The sequence below is a fragment of the Cupressus sempervirens genome, chromosome 7, assembly GCF_028749045.1.
Source record: "Cupressus sempervirens isolate cs-2001-9-10 chromosome 7, ASM2874904v1, whole genome shotgun sequence".
NCBI classification, from domain to species: Eukaryota; Viridiplantae; Streptophyta; class Pinopsida; order Cupressales; family Cupressaceae; genus Cupressus; species Cupressus sempervirens.
Window position 1 is genome coordinate 400244 of NC_143124.1, and position 21596 is coordinate 421839.

General features: G+C 35.3%; 1 protein-coding gene across 1 annotated transcript in view; it reads left to right on the forward strand.

The window, feature by feature from the left end:
* Positions 1-20763, forward strand: part of LOC149545099 (uncharacterized) — a 35222-nt gene extending 14459 nt beyond the window's left edge. Inside the window, exons 2-3 of the mRNA XM_089790508.1 lie at positions 19630-19922; positions 20020-20763. Coding sequence (XP_089646634.1) covers positions 19830-19922; positions 20020-20610 — 684 coding nt within the window. The 5' untranslated portion in view covers positions 19630-19829 and the 3' untranslated portion in view covers positions 20611-20763. The remainder of the gene's footprint in view (positions 1-19629; positions 19923-20019) is intronic.
* The last annotated feature ends 833 nt before the right edge of the window (positions 20764-21596 follow it).

The window sequence follows — 21596 nt, forward strand, 5'->3', positions numbered from 1 at the left end:
AGTTTGGAGTCAGGGGTATAGTTCCTTGAATAGACATTTCCTTGAATTTGTAAGTAGGAGTCAAAGATCTGAGAATCTTTGCAATGACTTCTTCTTCATCATAAGTACCTCCACAATTTTTGATTCCAACTACAACTTCTGTAACCCTTTGAACATAGGCTCTAATGCTTTCATCTTCATTCATTTGTAGCTTCTCCATCTTTGTCTTCTAGTTCTGCAATTTCGCTTGTTTGGTACATTTATCTCCTTCATAGAGTGCCTCTAGTCTTTTCCAAATATCATGTGCCAAATCTAGATCTTTAATTTCAGTAAACTCACCCTCAGATAGTGCGCTGATCAATGCTTCTCTTGCGACCATGTTACATGAAAATAGTTTCTTTTCATCATCGGTAGCTGACCCTAAGCCATTCTCAGCCTTGAAAGCTTCCTTCTTCTTCACAATCATCCAGTAGTCTATGCCCAAGCATAGTAGATGTGTTTGCATCTTGTTTTTCCAACTGTCAAAGTTTTCAGGATCAAACTTAGGACTATCCTTCCTATAGAATGCCATTTTCCAAGATCACCTCAAGCTGTTAAGCTTTCTCTCTGAGGACCACACGCTCTGATACAAATTGTTAGAATTAATAGTCCACAATACAACTGAGAGGGGGGGTGAATCAGTTGTATGATAGAATATTAAACTTTAAACTTGAAGCTTATCAATATTAGATCCAATGAACACAATGAATGCCAACACAACAACACAATATTTTGGTTATGGGGAAACCCTGTTAAAGGTAAAAACCCTGGTGGGAATTAGCACTCACTAATGATGTACTGAGAGTATAGTAATCCTTTTTAGAAGATATAGCCCTATTAGGAGCTTGTTACAAAATTACAGTACATAGTCCTTGTTAGAGGATAGACCTTGTTAGGAGTCAAGAACAAAGATGGCTCACTACCCAAAGAAGCTTAAGTCTACCTTCTAAACTCACTAGTTCGCAAAAAGTGTATATGAAGAAATACACAATCTTTGAACTGTTTGCCAGCAACTGTCTTTTCTTGATCAGTTCCAGTGAAGTCCACCAACAGTCCTCTACTCTACATACAACAGACACAAGTTCGCAACCTTCTTATATTACTTCTCTCACATCCATATTTTTTCCAAAGAAAAGACCTTACATTTATACCTTATTACATTTTGCCAAGATTAGGTCGGCCCATAAGGCTTTCCTAGTTACAAATAATTACTTAAGCCCTTGCTAAGATACACATGGTATCTAAAACAAGTTTACAATGATTACATTACAACAATTAAGGACCGACATCCTCAAGTTATGCTTGTCAAACAAAACACACGCTTCATTTCCTGAGTCGGCTTCAGAATAAGCCATCACCAAAGCACACATCCCAGATGATGTCACCAATCATTCTGTACCTTGCGCTGACTAATGAACATCTGTCAATACCTCTTCCATCATCCTTCAAGCTTGCATACCTTGAATCCAATCCCTCTAAAATCTATACTAATAACTCAGAGACTTTGTCAATTCTCACTGTCATAGTCCAGTGACCAGTCTTTACCAAAATAGTTGTATCTTCCTCAATAAGCATCCATTAATGATGCAATCTCATATATAAGATCACAACATCCATTTAAACTCTCATCTGACTTCGCAGCATCTGAAGCATTTGTACATCTTCCGTACACTGTGATCACCAGTCTGGTTCCTTCATAGAAGCATATGTTGACATCAGTGACAAAACACAAATGACAACAGTATGAGTGCCCATTCAGTAACGTAGTAATCAAACATATTAACTGTCTTAATCACCACCCATGCATTAGAAATATCCAACAAAGTCTCACCAGAAAGTCCTTTTTCTCAAAATTGATTTTGCTAAAGCTTATGATTGCATTGAATGGCATTTTATCCTTGCAATGGTTCACGCTATGGGTTTTGGCCCCAGATTTATTCAATCTGTGCAGATGCTCTTCAATAATGCCTCTGCCTGCATTACCATCAATGGCCGCCAATCCTCCACCTTTGGGCTCTTTCGTTCCATTCGACAGGGCTGTCCTCTGGCTCTAGCTTTATATGTGTTGGTTGCTGAGGGTTTTGGCTACCTGCTTGCTCACTCCATTTCCATGGGAACTATTTGGGGAATCTACTTGCGAGATTTATCCCAACAGCTGGTCAATGGCCATTTTTTTGATGATTCCTTCCTCACTCTAGTGGAGGATGAAGAGAATATCAAGGCAGCCTTGCAGTGTTTAGACATGTTTTGTCTGGCTTCTGGTTTAGCCATTCAATGGCACAAAACCCTCTGTTACAGATAGTCAGCTCTTCCCGAGCCTCCCTGGTTTTCTCAATTTGGCTGGACCAGGATTTAACATGGGGAAATTTTCTTCTTTTTGGGTATTCCCTTTGCATTTCAAGGCAATCCTACTGATCTATGGAATGCAGTTCTTGCTAAGATTGAAAAAAAGCTTACCTACTGGATCATGAATCAGTAAGTGTTTGTACCCTACTGTTAATATAGTTTTTTTACGTTCAATTGGTTTCTCGGATTACTCTCTAGCCAGAGTATCCTACTGTGTTTTCTATTTCATGCATTCATTTATGATTAATTTGTACAATTTGAATAATGGTAGCATGGTCTGAGAACCTGTTACTGTTTCCTTTCAGGCTCTTAAGTTGGGTTAAAAACCATAGGACCTATTGTATAAGTTGTTGTAAATTTTGTTTCAATAGAAGCTTGTAGGGTGATAGTCTCATTTTATAGAAGCGAGTTATCTTAAAACCGTCTCCGGTTATACATAGCACTGAATGTATCTGAACTGTATTCTCAATTTGGTATCAGGCACTGGTCTATTCGTTCATTTGAAATTGTCATTTTATTCTTCTATGATTCACATATCTTATCTGTTATCCTATTTACAAAGCATTCAATTAGGTTTAGCATTACATTCTAGCCTTAGTTTAGATTTCAAGTTATCTGACAATTAGGATATTAGGTTTATTTTTCCTCCAAAGGACTATTAACCCCCTTTGGAAAGATTTTCTTTTGTTGTGCACATATTTGTGTAGTTAAGAAAGCATATTTGATTCAGGCCTACCAGCCTTGGCTAAATCAATCCAGAATTGTAGAGGCACTTGTTTTGTGCCTGTCAGTTGGCCTCAAAATGGTCCAGCATTTTCGAGCACCAACATACACACATATAGAAACCCAACTAACCTAAAATACACTGATGACAAAACAAACCACAATCATGCTTAGACAGGGTGGTCGGATTTACGTCACCTTGATAAATTCGAAGAGGGTGGTCAATCATATGCTTTTCCTTATGTAGGACAATAGTGTAGGGTTAGAGTTTATTTTTAGGTCTTCATACTACAACCCCTCTTTCACCATTGAGATATGTATGAGGGCATGCTCAATCCTACCAATTCAAGGAGACGATGCCCGATATGTGTGAACCGTCGTCACAAAGATGAGGATGTACATACATGTATATATCCATAACAAGAAATGATATGGATCGATATATCATGTAAATCTCACAAGAAGTGACTGCAACTCCACCCCTCTCCATACATGCACATCAAATGGAAGCATAAAACCCATCCACAATCCATATAAATATAGATATAGGGATTAGTAGGTTAGTAAAAACATCAATATCCATAACAATCACATAACAAAATGACTTGTTATGTGATTGTAATTGTACAAATCTCAGATAAGTGTTTGTACCCTTATTTCTATATTTGATAGTTCTAATCCTAAATCTCAGAATGACTTGTTATTTAACGGTTGACCAATTAGCTGATTCCTTATCAATGTCATAACAAGTTGTTTTTTATGTGATTTCAATTTATTCAATGATAAATAAATTAACCAAGGGTAATCTATATTGGCTTGGAATCTATATTAGCTATCTTTGATTTTTGTGTCGATGGAGATGTAGTGGATGTTGTAGTCTTTTGAGTGCACTCACTCATCCTCTTATCTAGATTCTTTTCTAGCTCGAGCTGATAAAAAAAATTTAAGCATCAATAACTAATATACATCAAATTTGAATTATACAATGACATAAAATTGAATATTCGCTTATTTGCTAGCAAATAGTCACTATGTTCATCCACCGAAGGCACATGCTGGTGATCTGGAGTAATAAGTCCCTACAACAATGATCAAAATAATAATTAAAATACCTACATGAATATCATTAGAAAATACAAATCAAACCATTAAAATAACAATTAAAATTAAGTGATCTCTTTCATACCCCAGTTAGTGCTTCAGAGCTAGCTACTATTGCAGCTACTCCATGATCCAAAGTATCACGGATAGAAGGAGTCTCTAATGTCAATAACTAAAAATGAAACAAAACAAGTATTATGCAGTTATCAAGATTACATATATTTTTTACAACCCTACTAATGAGTGAATGATACCTCCGTGAAGGTTCCACCATATCCTTCGGTGTGTGGTGTCGAAGTCAAAGCTTCATCATTCAACTAGTGCACATGTACATGGAAAATTATAAGATAACCATTCATATTAGAACGTACTACTGACATGTTAATTATAATGCATTATTACATATATACCTGTGGACTCAATGGTGACCTCACAAACCTAGGTGAAAGAATGTGATCATCGTGCCTCTAGATTTTGATCATAATTTGTCTAGTAATTTAGTCATTCATTCATTTATTAATTAAATATAATCAAGTAAATCAAATTAACATGCAAATAAAGATACCTCAAGGAAAGTGGCACGATGCCCTTTGCTATCTATTATGAACGTCGATGGTCCACTTATGAATGTCTAATGCACATGCACAATAAGTTATGATACAATTATTCATATAATTACATAATAATCAAATATATTAATTAAAATGTTTTATTCGATACATACTTGTGGAATTGACGATGATGTGTAGAAGGGGACATGAGGATCATTGCCATTTCCACTGCCATTGCCACTGACACTCTTGCCTTGAATTTTCATCATAATCAATAGATACTAAATTAAATAGTTATTCTTTTATAAATGAAATATGATCAAAGCAATTTAATGAACTTGGAAATATTTACCTGTGTGTCAACGCCAAATGTCATATTTAGAAAACTATCAGTCATCATTCCAGTATCCTCTTCCTCTCTCTTGCCAGTACCAAATGTGCACAAGCATCCACATGATCGACAAATATGCCCCCTCAAGGATTGACCATGGTCACCCTCAACTAAAGGAGTGGCACACTGAATGAGAGTTTGTGTCAGAGCTCTAATCGTGCCTAATGTGTTTGCCTCTACATGTTCCTTCACAACGGAAGGAATAGTAACATGATCCACCTATGGCTTGCTAATAGAAGCCCTAGGTGCGTTAGGGTCACGATGAGGCCCTGCTTGATCAAATGATGACCCTCCCTCCTCTACCCTGAGAATCTAGATAGTCAAAATAATTTGACACCTCCTTGAGTACAAACTTGCAATAGAGTTTCCTCAAGAAATATATAGGAACCTCATGATTGTTACAAGAAGGTGAATCAAGGACCATCCACCATCTCTCCCAAAAATTATTTTTAATGTCTTCATTTAAGCACCAATGAATTGGGAACTTCCTTTTTGTAGTTCTAAGAGTATCTGTGTCTCCTGGTTTTTTAAATAGCTTGCAAATGTCATCTTTTGTGATTTTTTTCTTTTTTATGTCCGCATAAGATAATTTATTCTCATAATATTGTTTTTGTTCTTCTCTTTTATCCCGCCATAAATTAATTTTCCCACTAACTAAGCTTACATGGGTCAAGATTGCTTCCAATGATTTTGCAAGTCTTTCCCTTCCAGGATTTGTACCACTAGAATCTTTTAACCTAGTAATCAAAGATTCTAATTCTTTTTTCCCTCTTTCAATTTGGTTCATCAAATTTTGTTATGTTCTAGGAGGAGGTTTCCCGATTGGTGGAGGCAATTGAGGCTCATTTTCTTCATTTGTTTCTTCATTCGGTTCTTCATTTGGTTCTTCATGAGGAGACAAAGGGTTTGGTGGAGAGTTTGGTTGAGGGAGATTATTTCTTCCTAGCAATTAAAAAAACTAGATTTTAAAATCTTCATTACACACAAATTTAAACAACAAATTTTAACAAAACAAATTACAGAAAAAATTGAAATTTTAAAACAAATAAGAGGCATGGGCTATAAAACCACTTACCTCTTCTTCTGGATCGAAATTGATGACATTGTGGAGCCATTTGATTGATGAATGAACGAAAACAATACATTCACAAGCCAAAAGAAGAGTGTGTGCACACTTGGGAAGCCCTTCTTAGCTGCAAATGCGGATTTGAGGAAAAAAAAAAAAAGAGCTTTCCAACCCACAGCTTTAGCTAAATAGGATTTTTTCAAAGCGCGTGCATGCTGTGGGGTGCACACGCTTTGAAAAACACTAAAAAAGTGTTTTTCAAAGTGTGTGCACCCTATAGGGTGTACACGCTTTGTTTTGGAGGCTTGGGCAATCCAATCCATATAGGACACACGCCCTTTAGTGCATACGCACTATGCGTGATGGGGGATCAAAAAGAAAAGTGGCATCTTTTTGGTCTCCCATCTTTGTGCATATACCCTCTTGCTTTCTCTAGATAAGGAAGTTTTTGAATTCATCTCTCTTGATGAAATCATCAGTACTGAGAAATTCTTCATGATATAATTCCCTCTCATCCTTGCACTTTTGGACGGGAAAATCTACTTCCTCTTGAGTCTCTAGTTTTATCCCTTCTCTTATTTTATTTCTCAATTGGTGATGATAAGCCCTATCACTAGGTACTAGGGCAACAACTCTATCAATTCTTTTCTCCGACTCCTTTTATTTTGAAGGCCCACCTACCTCAATTCATCACTTTTTCCGAGGAGGTTCACTAGTGACCTCTATTTCAGGGACACTTGGTCCTTGTTCTAGAATAGGAGGATCATTTATTTGAGGAGGGATATCCTGCTCGTAGGATCCCTCACTATCCACTTCATACTCTAAAGATGAATAATTCTTTGGTACCTCTAATTGTTAGGAATGGATGCTTGATGATTGGCAGTCATTCTGTAGCAGTGGTTGTTGCATTCATGACCATGATTATCATTGATGTCAACACAGTGATATTCTGGAGCAGTGGTTGTTGCATTCATGACCATGATTATCATTGATGTCAACACAGTGATATTCTGGAGATTAGCAGAGTAGCAGGCACAGTTTTGTTTTGCGCACATGGGATATTGCATTTGGGATTATGCATAGTTGATGTTATGTTCTTTGGTGTGTTATTAACCTATGGTTAAGAGCGCAAAAAGAAATCTATTCATTCATGAAAGTTATAAGCATTTTGGTGGAAGCAATTTTCTGGCAGTATTCCTGAGTAGCGGTTTTTGGTAATTGGAGGATATCTCCTAATCAAGATGGAATCTGATTCTGCACAGTTAAAGGGAAGTTTGTGACACATTGGTAGTGACGTGGTTCACTGTGCAAACTTCGAGGTGACACGTGTGAAGAGTTATTACATTTGGTAGCCGACAATTTTTGGTGTAGCGTGTTGAAATTATTATTTGGTATTTGCATGCTGACTCATTTGTAATTATTTGAGTGTGGTATAAAGGAAGGAATGTTTTATTTGTTATGAGAAGGGATTATGAGATTGTAATAGTTGTGATACGAAATTGTGAAAGTTGTGATGCAGATGTATGCATGAAGTGAAGAAGAGAGCTAATTCAGTTGAAGGAAGATTTGTGAAGTACAAAGATTTGGATTTGTGATCTTGTGTAGCAGAGAGTGCGGTTTCGGCATAGTGTGAAGGAGGTAACTTATTTCATATTATTCTAGTGAATAATCTTAAGATCTGTTGGACAGTGAGTTCAGAGATCTTGCCTTGAAGCTGTTTGGGCAGTGGGTCCTTCAGTCTTCCATAACTCTTAACCGGGTTAGAATCTTTTAACAGGGATTCATATGTACTAAATCTATTTCATAAGACTCTTAACAGGGTCCATCCTCTTACAAGGAACTTTCATATTAGTGCATCATTCCCGCCGGGGTTTACTCTCTAATCAAGAGATTCCCTAGTCAACATATGTTGTGTTATTGTGTCATTGTGTATGATTATCTTTCTATGGGTGGTTACTGCATTGATTATATGGTTTTATGCTACTGAAGTTGATATTGAAGTTGAAAAATGGTTTAATTATCGGATAACTGATTCACCCCCCCCTCTCAGTTATCTTGGGGATCTTTACTTTCTAACAATTGGTATCAGAGCAGCAGGTCCTTGAAAGAGAAGTTTAACAACTTAAGGAGATCTATGGTGAATTTCAGGAAAGAAAGCCCTAAGTTTGATGGAGTAAATTTTGACAGCTGGAAAGAAAAGATGAAGACACATCTATTGTGTTTAGGACCAGGTTATTGGTTGATTACAAAGAATAAAAAAACTATCATTGAGGAAGATAGACTTGAGACTTGTTCTAATGATGAAAGAGACACCTTTATGTGTAACATACTTGCAAGAGAAGCACTTTTATCAGCACTTTCGGAGAATGAATACAGTCAGGTAAAAAGTTTAACTAGATCTTATGATATTTGGAAAGCTTTACATTCTACTTTTGAAGGTGATGAACATGCAAAGAAAGCTAGGTTACATAATTGGATTTGTGCATTTGAAGACATAAGAATGATGGAATATGAATTTGTTAAAAGCTATATTGGTAGGATGTCAGAAATTGTTGCAGGAATAAAGTCTTGTGGAGGTGAAAAATCAGAGAATGAAGTGATATGGAAAATTTTGAGAACATTAACACTGGTATTCAGACAGACTACACAAATGATTGAACAAGTGATGCCTTGTACAGTGAACTTTTCAAGAGAGACTCTTCTTGGAAGATTGGAAGTAGCAGAGATGAATTTGAGATTATCAGGAGAACTACCGAGAATGGAGACAACATTCAGTGCTCTTAGTATCAGACCTACTTTATCAAGAAGTACAAGTGTGAGTGGAGATTAGGCGAGCAGTAGCAGATCCAAATCTGAAGAAGAAAAGAAGATTGAAGAAGGTATTGCCTTGCTTGTGAAAAGAGAACCATATGGTAAGAAAATCTTTAAATGTTGGACTTGTCAATGATATGGTCATTTTGCACCTAATTGTCCTAAGAGAGAGTTAAGAAATATAGAAACAATTTTAAGTATAGAAGACCTAAAGAATGTCATTATGCAAATGATGAAGAAACTGAAGCAGGAACTGAAAGATATTTGAGTGACAGTGATAATGATAACCTTGATGACATAGGATTTGTAGCTATTAAAGAAGAAAATTCTGAATCTGATATTAAAGAAGAAAAAGCCTTAGTTTCCCAAGTTGAAAAGAAAGCTGATTGGATAATAGACAGTGGTTGTTCACATCATATGACTGGTGACAAAAGAAAATTTATAAAGTATAGCAATCATGATGGAGGAGTTGTTAGAGTTGGTAACAATGCACCTTGTTTGATTAAAGGTATAGGATCTATTACTCTTGATGGAAAGACTAATACTGATGATGTTTACTTTGTTGATGGATTGAAACACAATCTATTGAGTGTTGGACAGTTAGTGGATAAGGGATATCAAGTTTTGTTTGTTGAGAAAACTTGTGTGATTAAGGATAAAGATGGAAAGTTGATTGGAACAGGATCTAGAACCAAAGGTAATGTATTTCAGTCCCTATTGAGATGACATGCTTAATTACTAAGATTAATGACAGATGGTTATGGCATAGAAGATTTTGTCATATAAACTTCATCAGCATTGGATCCAATTGTGCAGGTTTGTCTTTGTCCTTTATAAGTTGAAATAGCTATTCAAATGAGGATAGAGCAATGTAGTTCATCATTTTAACTTGAGCTAGTGTATACCAACTTTCATGCCTTGGTTCATTATCTCAAAGTTGGTGCATAGGTAAATCCTCCCGACTCTTAACATTCTCACTCAAGAAAAACATCACTTGTGCTATCTGCCCATTTTCTTAGGGTAAAATATGTGTTTATTGAGAGCATATATAACTACATGATAGAAGCAAAATGCCAAGAAGGTGTTGTATTGTCATCCCACCATTTAAATTTTTCTGTCTCTATTGATGATAAAATTTCTAATCCAAGTCACTATGCAAGTACAAGTATAATAATTGAAGTGTGAACTATGGAGCTTACCAAGGCCTTATATGAAGCTCACTTTCGTGTCCTCTTTCTTTTTCATGTTTCTTTCTCAAGCGAGTTCACTATTCTAACTAGGTTAACATTACATGCAAATTCTTATTATGCCTTTACATTTTACTCTTGGTTCTATTTTGGATATACATCAACATTTGGTGCATGAAACTGAGTCCATATGCATATTATTAGTAGAGGCTTGTGATATTGATATCCATGTTTCTTTTCCTTGCAATAACCTATTTGACCTTGCCTTTCCGTAAGAAATATGTCTTATACTTTGGAAACAAGAGTTATTGCCTTGAGATATTAGAATTATGGATAGAAGGAAGGATTTATTCCCTCACTTGACCGATTTTCTCTAGTGCATAGTTTATAATTTTGGGTTGGTGTTTAAATAGGAAAATTATCCATCTATAAACCAATTGATACATAAGAAGATAGTTATAATAATGTCAAATAATATACACTGAGCTAGAAATGATAGTGCTTAGAATGTGATAAGGACCCATCTAATTTCCTTCACATGTAATACATCCTACAAGCATTTGTTTTTCAAACTTCTTCATAATATTTTTGGTTTTTAAATGGGCTAGGTTTCTAAAGAGAGTAATCAGTTTATGCACCTCCCAAAATAAGAAAGACACATTCTTCATCCTTATCAATATGGCTCTTATAGATTAAAACTTCCTATTATTTTAAATTTCATAGAGCCTAGTTCATTTATTTCTTATACATCATTGTAGGATTTCCTTAGAGTGAATTTAGACAGGAAAATATCAAAGTTCAAAGACTATCCTTATTTTCTCTTAGATGTAGAAGAGTGTGTTAATGCACTATTAATTCCCACACATTCTTATTAGTCATGCTTCTATCTAGTATGCATTCTCTAAGCTATAATTTTATTTTCTATGTTTTAGTGGGAGCCTTCATTAGAGTGCAATATGATCCAAGAGACAACCATTAACTCCTAAAAAGTTAGAAAAATAGATTTTCTTTTTATAGTTTTTAAAAGTACTGGTGATTGTTCAAATTTTTATTTTTTAAGTGAATGCTATGGTGCGATAGATGGTCTTATTAAAGAAATTCACATGCCTTGTATATGCTTCCACATCCTACATATACACCTTGTAGGGTGGTCCAACTATATCCTAAATTTTGTCTCATAAATTTTCTCAAAAGCATGGCAATAGCCATTATGAATTCCTCTTGCTTGTATCATATGTCCATTTTGACATAAGGGTTTATCCTGTAAATCATGTCCAATAATTGGATAATATGCTTATGATTATTGATTATAGACTATGGAAGTAATTTTTACCTATTTTTCTTCTTCTATCTCAAATAAGTAGAGTTGAGACAGCTCATGCAATTAAGGTGAAAGGATTTATTTCTTATTAAGCGTTCATTACTAAAAATAAAAATACAGATAAAGAAAACCACATTATGTCCATGTAAATGAATTACAAACAGAAGTAGTATATAAATATTTTCATTAGAAGTGTTTCTTTATTCATGACAATAAGGTACATATCCCACACAAGCTGTGAGAGTAACTAGAAAGATACACTAAAAGAGAAAGATAAAAAATAAAGGAATGAAATAAAAGAAAGGAGATGGGACCCGTCATTTCATGGAATCACAAATCTTGATTGATGAGGTGCCAACACTTTCATCCTCAACTCTAGTTAAGTTGGCATCCAGAAAACCCGCAAAGAGAGAGAAGAGATGTGTTAGAGCTCAGGATTACATAGCTTGCTCATATATCATTAGTCTATATACAACATACTCTCATAACGTATTTGATCAACTATGAACTAGAAAGGAATCTAGAAGATCAAATCAAAATAGATCATTGGTTTTATCTAACGATTTGCTTAAATGTGTTTACTAGTTAAGAGTTCAAATGATATGGAAAGAGATCAATCCAAAGAGCAGATGTGTGATCCATTGAAAGAAAGTACATGACACAAAGATAATATTTAACAAATGAACAACAAATCCATTTTTTAAGAGTAGTATTTCACAAAAATACAAGGGAGAAGATTCTTTCTAAGTAATATTGTGATCACAATGCAATAATAATGCTAAATATGCTGAGAAATGGGAAAGAATGCCGGAGTGGTAGATGTTGATAATCAATAGAGCCAAATGAGCATATAAGAAATCAATGATAAGGATAGTCCAATGTAACCAACCATCATGAAAAGAAAAACCTTAATTACAATGCTTAAAGGATAACAAAGCATGAAGGTACAGTCAAAAAATATAGTTGACATAATGTAAATATATAAAGAGCACTATACTTGCATGTCAAAAGAAGTGACATCACATTAGAAAGATTGAAAACATGAATACCAAGATTAGTACTATATTATGAGAAATGGTGAGCAATGTTATAAAGGAAGATCACTCACCAAATCAAATGGGATGGGGTATGATGCATTAGGAACACCCCCAAAGATTCACCCTCAAACCTAAATTAGATTAGAATAATCCAAAAGGATGAAGGGGTGCTAATGCAAGATCTAGATTTGAGGATGGGTTCCTTTAATGTTAAGATGTATATTATATGTAAAAATGATATGGAAATGAAAGGAATTAATGCTATGAAAAATGAATTAACAACTAACAAGATGCAAGATAAGATTTGATGTATAAAAGTAAGTGGAAGATGAAAAAGGAAGAATGAACTCACATTGAAGCTAGAGAAGGGGAATGAACTTCAGAACTAGTTTTGACTGTCATAGAGCTATCAAAATCAGAAATGGTTTTGGATCTAGCACTATGACACCTATAACTTCCGACTGAAATTTAGAGATCCATAGGACTATGTTGAATAAAGTAAATCTAGTCCAAGAAAGTTGACCTAGTTTTGGAGACTTCGAATATGATGAATTTTGTGAAGGATTTACCACTGGTTTTGTAACTCTGAAAATCCAAATCTGAAACTCTGAAAATTTGTTCCTGCATGCAAGATGAAGGGGAAAAGGTTGTGGAAAGGATCTTTCCTTGGTCAAGCCCCTGTATAGGAATCAAACTTGAAATAAAATAGAAATTGCATAAGGAAAGTAATGTAAAAAAGATAAATGTCAGATTTAACTTGCATGAAAAACACTCATGGGTGGATGTATAATCAGTCAAATCGATGAAGAACTCATGCAGATTTTCAGAATGTTTTAATGATGATCTAAGAAAGTTTTTAAAAGATATGCAGATTGAGTATTCATCTTGAATCTCTCTGCATCAAGTGGTATCAGAGCAAGAAGCTCTTGAGTGTGTGATAGTCAGAAGTCACACCAAGACCTGACGGAGATAAAATATATTTGATTTCTCAGTATGTTTGCAGATAAAATTCTAGATTTTCTTTGATGTTTAAGTATTCTTGCAACGAGTTTGTGCAGATGAATTGAAAGACTATTTTCTTGGTGCTAAGTACCCATTTGTGGATGATTGTTGGGGGAGACCAAATTCAACCTAGCTAACTGGATTTGCGTCCTTCACAAGCATTTATAAGTGCTGGATCAGAAACAAATTACATTATGGAAGGAAAAGAAGAGATGTCGAAATTGTTGTTGAAATTAGATGCCTGGATTGCTTATGAGGAAGCAGAAGAGAAAAAGAGAAAATATGAAGCAAGAAGAAATAAGATTGAAGAAGACTTAATGGCATATGAAAGGAAGTTAGAAATGATGGAGAAAAGAGATCAAGAGATACTGGAATTAATTGAAGCCCATATAGCACTTGAAGAAGTAGAAATGAAAGTGAAGAGTTGTCCATTGGCAGGACAAGAGGAGAAAACTAATGCTGATGAAGAGAAGAAGGTTTTGGATGAGCCTTGTGTTGAGAAGGTTCTAGTTGCAGACAGTGATGCTGAAATGATTGTTGATTTGGGCAACAACGATTTGATTCTAGAAAAGTTTGACAATACAGATATGGTTCACAATGATCAAATGGTGGATGATATGATCTCATTGGAAAAGACATTAGTCTTGATAAACATGGATAGCATGAATATAGTTCCAAATGAAGAAAACTTTTTAGTGGCTGGAAAAGAAGATGAAAACATTTCCTTGGAGGTTCAATTCAGTCTTCATCTTGATGGAGATGACATACTGGTTTTTTCTGACATATTTTATGCAGGTAATGAAGACATATATTTGGTGAATCCTTTTGCTGATGTATGCCTGGACTTTGACGGTTTGGTTTTGAGCAATATTTTTCAACCAGGAGCTTACATGTGCGAGATATTGGCAAATATGTTTATTTTTACAGGGATTCACAACATCATGCCCTTAAATTTGAAGACTCAAAAGAAGGCTAATTCAAAGGGACTTGAATTCTTTTGTCCTAGGGAGCATGATGTAGAGGCATTGCCGGATTCAATGAGTTTCAAAGATCTAGACAAAAGAATGGTTATTTTAATAATCGGTTGGGATAAATCTTATTTTTATATAGTAATTGTTTCAATTTAATAAATCAAAGGTTTGTACATTTGTGAAGTTGACAATTTCGTTGTCAACTCCACAATATATTATTAGTTTATTTTATTAGTTTAGAACTAGCTCTAATCGGTGATGAGAACCGTTAGAGAAAGTAGAATGAGTCAGGTGTGGGATGTTAAAAGTTAGTTTAAAAAAAATTTAGTTATCAAGTGATCTTGTTTTGAAGATCTTTATATTTACAATTCATGAACCCGAGAAAATAAGGATAGAATACGAGAGGATATTGAGAATCGAGAAGAAACAATGTAATGGAGAATTGAATAATGAAAGAAGAATTAAAATTTCTGTTAAGAATTTTGGTTCTTCAATTTATCATTTGTAATTCTTTGTTCTCATTTATCTTTGGATGGTTACATTAACTTGTAATGTTCGAAATTGATATAATTTTCATTTAGTTTGAAGATCTATGTTAATTTTCATAAACCTTTGTTTTGATTTGATATCTAGTTATTGGTATCGATTATATGGAAGGAGTGTGTTATTGAAATCGATTTTGGGTTCCTTAATAGAAATCGATAATCAAAAAATTATGGGATTTATGGATCAGAGTTTTATGTTGGAAAGATCTCTATTTTAATATAGTATGATCTAATTCCTTGTCTCAGATTTTTAAGGGGAAGTTTGACATTATTTGTGTCTCGGTTTTATTGAAGAAATTTCAATTGTTTATTGAAAACGCTTATGTTAGTAAAAACCGAGTATCAAACTTTTGGATTAACTTTAAGTTTACAACGGTTTGTTTAGTCATTTGTGCACTTGTAGTTAGTCTTGCAGCCTTTGCCGCATCAATAGTAGCAGTTGCACAAGAAGGTAGAAGATCAATATGCAAGTGCAAAAGAGGCGAGATTCCCTTTTATAAACATATTGTCTATTCAAATGAGATTGATTGTCATGATCAAATTCGAATGAGTAGATGAGCCTTCTTTCGTTTAGCAGATATTCTTAGGCAAAAAGGAAGCATCACAAATACCATGCACTTAACTCTAGAAGAACAACTGGTGATGTTTCTCCATACTCTTGGCCATAATCTGAGGAATCGTAAGATTTCTCACAACTTTGGTCACTCGGGAGAGACAATCAGATGATATTTCCACAAGGTTTTGACGGTAGTGTTGGCACTCCATTGAGAATTATCTTTTGCCACTTGGTCCACACACTTGTCCAAAAATTAGCGGGAAAGATTGTTTTGATCCGTACTTCAAGGTACATACCCTATTGGTACACTTTTGTTTCCTCGACTCTAAATTCTATTATTGCATGTCCTTTTGATTAGAAATTTTCCTAATGTAGGATTGTGTGGGAGTAATCGATGGAACTCATATTCCGGTCACTGTTGATGTCGACATGCAAGCTCCATATCGTGACAGAAAAGGAAACTTGTCACAAAATGTTATGGGTGTGTCTTCATTTGATTATAAGTTTCAGTACGTCCTTGCTGGATGGGAAGGGTCAGCTGCAAATAGTCGTGTTCTAGCTTTGGCCTTGTCAAGATCCAATCCATTGGTAGTCTCCCCTAGTATGTCAAATATATTTATATACTGATGCATATGACAGTTTTTAATAAAATATATTAATATACCTTATTTTATGTAGGAAAATATTATTTAGTGGATGCTGGATATCCCAATGTACCTGGATTTCTGGCGCCTTATTGTTGCACACGTTACCACCTAAAAGAGTTCTCAAGGGAAAACCTAATAAACACTCCACAAGAGTTGTTTAACCACCAACACTCATTGCTCAAGAATGCAATAGAGTGCACATTTGGCATTTTGAAGCAGTGCTTTCTTATCCTAAGACATGCGACGTCATATCAAATCAGGACCCAAACAAAGATTGTTTTGGTGTGTTGCATACTGCACAACTTCGTCACCATAGAAGATGACATTACTTTTGAAGTTGACATTGAAGAGGAAAATGATCGTGAGGGGATAGATGTACCAATACTTGAGACATATGGGATGACTCAACGTGATAGAGATGATTGGGTGAGGTTTCGAGATGAAATAGCAAAAAGGATGTGGGATGATTACAGAGCTCCATCTTAGTTGTGAAAGTGTAGTATTTAGTACTAGTTGTAAACTCCATTTTCTGGTTGTGCATCTTGTTACAACAATCAAGACAATCTTATTGTAGCTCTAAATTTGAAAAATCATTTTGAATCATTCCTTCTTTTTTCACAAATTACATGTGCTAGTAATCAGCAAATTGAAAGAGAGATTCTTGTGTTGAGGATTCTGATACTTTCTCATCGAATTAAAACATGATAAAATTGCACTACATTTATCTTTAGACACTTCTATTTCACTCTCCAAATCAGGTGAACTAACAGGTGTATGAGAAGTCAAATACATATGAGGTGGGGGAACCACACATATCAATGTTTTTCCATATCTCAGTTCAGTACTCAATACCTTGCTCCTCAAATTAAAAATGGTGTCCATGTGCTGTCCTTCATTATCAGACGAAAACCACCCAATCCCTACACCTCTGTTCTTGAACTTTATTAGCTTTCCCAATGAATGCATAGACGCTAGTTAAAGCTTCCTCCTAGAAAGTTCATAGCATGCTAAAAGGAAGCAATCCCGAACTTTTCAGCGAGTTTTGCTAACATTATTCAGTATCTCCTGCTTAAGTGCATGTGCAACTATGGTTGCATTTAGCAGCCACAAAACCATTTAGAAAAAGTTGGATGAGATTCCAATGGTGGATTATCCCCAAAATTGCAACTTCAGAGTAGAATTCCTTTTCTCCCTGTCTTGCAATCTCCAATTTTTCACTGCTACCTGTGTCTTCTTATCCCCCAAAACACCATCATACACCGTCCCAAATCCACCAGATCCAAGAACAGTGTGAAAATTATGAGTTATGGACTGGATTTCCTTGAAAGAGTACTTCTTTGCTGTTAAATTTGGAATGCTGATCATCACTTTGTGATTTGGATGCACTGTTCTTGACCTAATTTGCTCGGGCTTTGAGTCTCTCAAGAGTTTCCATGGACAAAGCCATAAAAACAGAAATGCAGCTACAGAAACAGCAACAACAATCCAGATAATAGTTTTTCTACTCAGCCTCCTTGAATGCGTGGAAACCATGACTAAATCCATGCTCTGAAGTTTTATAAACGTGAGTGAATCCTCATTTGAGATCTCTGAAAGAGTTCCCACACGAGACACAACAAAAAAAACATGAATTTGAGGGTTTTACATAAAACAAAGCACTACAGGAACAATTTCTATGACAGTAATCTGAACAATCTTCTTTTCTTGGCATCTTCATTGGAACAACATACTGGTTACGGTGATACTCTACTCCTCCAAGCTCAAACATCTGCCATGACCCATTTCGATTCCCACAACCAGGAATCTCAGACAATCCACAATCCCTCAACTCATGAGTCCCATTATTTGCACATTCACAAGCCTATTCCTCACTACAAACCCCATAACTCCCACAAAACCCCGGCAATTGGCATTTCCCCATGGCCTGATACAAGCCCTCCTTACGACCCGAAGCATAAGCTCTCAGATTCCCATCATAATCCAACCTTATGAACCCGAAATCTGAAGCCAACATCTCAAATTTGCCATGGATTTGTGGGAGATAGTAATGCGAGCTACTAAACAATGAGCCATTGCAAACAGGGGAGCTGTTCTTAAACATCAAACAGGGGAGGTGCTCTGAATTGGGCCAATCCATTGAAAGTTCATAGCATGCTAAAAAGAAGCAATCCTGAACTTTTCAGTGAGTTCTGCTAACATTATTCAGTATCTCCTGCTTAAGTGCATGTGCAACTATGGTTGCATTTAGCAGCCACAAAACCATTTAGAAAAAGTTGGAAAATTATTAAATTTGAGAATGTACAGTGTGACAACGAAAAGTAATGCTCTTATCCTACAGTTATAGTTCAATTGGTGTACTTGTCAGCTCTATACTGGAGACATCAACATAAACCCATGCCCTCAATTATTCAATAGAAATCTGGAGATAATTTCCACAGCTAGTGCTATCAGGATTTAACTGTGTGATATGTTCTATTCTGATATCACGATATAAAATCTTTTATATAAAAATATCTTCACTGAAGAGTTATAATTCTGTTGGTAAAATGAGGGTAAGTTTTTTAATCGCACCATCTATAGAGTTCAAAATCTCAGATGTGCAATATAAGAAATGAGGCAGGATTGTATCTCCTATAATTTTGGTAAAACAAATAATCCTCATTTGGGCATATCTTATTTCTTAACACCTTGCTCTTTCATCAATTTTCTCACCTTTTCAATTTCATACCATCTGCCAGCTACAACATAAATATTTGAGAGTAGCATGTAAGGTGCTGTATTTTTAGGATTCAATTCAAAAAGATGTTTTGCCACAGATTCTCCTAGATCTACATTGTTGTGCATTCTACAAGCACCAAAATGGATCATAACATCTCTGTTGGTTTTTCTTGTGATAAAGTTGGAAGTTGTTTGTGCATATGATTCAAGACTGTTGAACAATTATGTTTTCTGTCTTCAAATGAGTTTTAAAAGATTGTGTTTCAGGTGTAATGAATTTGTGATTATGTATCTATATTCCAGATGTAAAGACAGTGCATGAGAAGTAATTAGTGCATGAGAAGTAATTAGTTATTATGAATGTTGTGTTGGCTGATTATTTTCAATGTTGTGTTGGCTGATTATTTTCAATGTTGTGTTAGCTGATCATTTTCTTAGTGCATGAGAAGTAATTAGTTATTATGAATGTTGTGTTGGCTGATCATTTTCAAGAGACTATAATACACATGTTTTTAACTTACCCTCTGCAAATCTACTTTGTATGCATTACACAATGGTTGATGTCATATACAACGCTTTTGATGAGCATGGATAATGATGATGTTCAAGTCACTGAAACACCACCTTCTACGAAAAAGGTATTTTGGAAACCGTGTATGGAACGTAAGCTTTTGGACTTGCTATGTGAACAAGTCACGCTTGGAAGGAAAGGAGAGGGAGGCTTCAAAAAAGAAGCTTGGACAACTATTGAAAGAAAGTTCAATGCAGATATGAACACGAGCTTGTCTAAGGCAATTTCAAGAATAAATTAAAAACTTGGAAACAAGGTTACAGAATAATGAAGGAGCTGAAAAATAGTAGTGGGTTTGCGTGGAATGAGTCTACGCAATCTATGGATGCTGATGAAACTATTTGGGATGAGTTGCTTAAGGTAACATGTCCATTCGAATATTTTAATGTTATTTAATGAGTGATTAAGTTATTATTGATAATCAAATGAATAATTCAATATCTTTGACAACATGTAGAGGAAGGAATTTAAAAGTGCGAAAGTGTTTAAAAGGCAGTCTTTCCAATACTTTAATGACCTTGCCTTGATTGTGGGCAATGATATCGCTGAGGGTGCCATTGCTGGCACTACACAAGAAGCAGAAGAAGGACACAATATGGATGAGACAGTAGATCTTGATGATGATTATGACGAAATTCATACATCTATTGGGGCTGCTGCTGATCTGGATGCGGAAGATTCAAGTATTCCAATGTCCAACCAGTTTAGTACAGCAACTGGGAAACATACTCGTTCAGCATCATCCTTAAGGAGGCCGAAGAGGAAGAAGGCTAGTATGGCTAATTCTATGAACGGGATGTCTCATTCAATCGATAAGCTAAATGAGACCCTCCTCAAGTCCCAAGTTATTGAATTGGGTGAAGAGCGTAAGACAAAAGATTTGGAAAATGTCTATGCTGCACTACAAGCCACTGGTGAACTAAGTATGGGTGCTTTGATTACGGCGTTTGACACCTTTGTGGCTGATTCTGATAGAGCCAAAGGGTTCTTGATAATGAATGATGATGAGAGAGTAGAATATGTTCGAATGAAGTTTTTAGGGCTTTAGTTACTATGTTTGACATAGTTATGACAATCATTTTATAACAGCCAATTGGATGTTGCTTAATTTTGGTGGTTCACATCCCATTCGATGAATGTGACCAAAGATTTTCAGATTTTTGGCAAAAGTTTAATAGGACCTTTGGATTTTCATATAGAACATATATTTATGTTGACATTGTTAATTAAGTTTTGATGATCTGAATATAATCGTATGGTTTTATTTCATATAGAACATATATTTATGTTGACATTGTTAATTAAGTTTTGATGATCTGAATATAAGCGTATGGTTTTATATATCCATCTATTGTTGGTGATCATTATAGTCATTTCTATCTGCTTTTGAAAGTCTTATTGTTGGAGATCTTTTATTTAAGATTTGTTTAGTTATTGGTTGAGATGTGCTGGTTGGAAAGCTGCTGTTGACATGCTTGTCGGATATAACTGTTGTTAACATGCTGGTTGGATATTAACTGCTGTTAACATGCTGGTTGGATATTAACTGTTGTTAACATGCACGTTGGATTTAAACTGTTGTTGGCATGCTATTTTTGCTGCATAGTAGTTTGTTGACAACAGTATTCATTTGATGTTTTTGGTTCAGTATGAGATGTCATAAGCTGTAGGTTTTCTACTAGAATAAACTTTAGATTGATGCTACTATGTTATGTCATTATATTAGCTAATGACAACACTACTCATTTGATGTTTTTTGTTCGGTCTGAGATGTCATTATACTTGCAACTAAAATGAGATGTTAGCCTCTATTGAAGAGCATGAATGTTAGCAGCCCGTATATGTATATATTAGAATTGATTTTTTAGTTTCTCTTGGCTTGAACAGTGGCTGGAGATGTGGATTTAGAATCACTTGAACAGTGGCTGTAGGTGTGGCTGTAGCTGTTAAGATTTCTTCATCAAAACAATTGTTGAGAGCTCCATTTTGTTGTAGGCTATTGTGTGGTGGACTGCCCTTTTCTAGTGTTTTTAT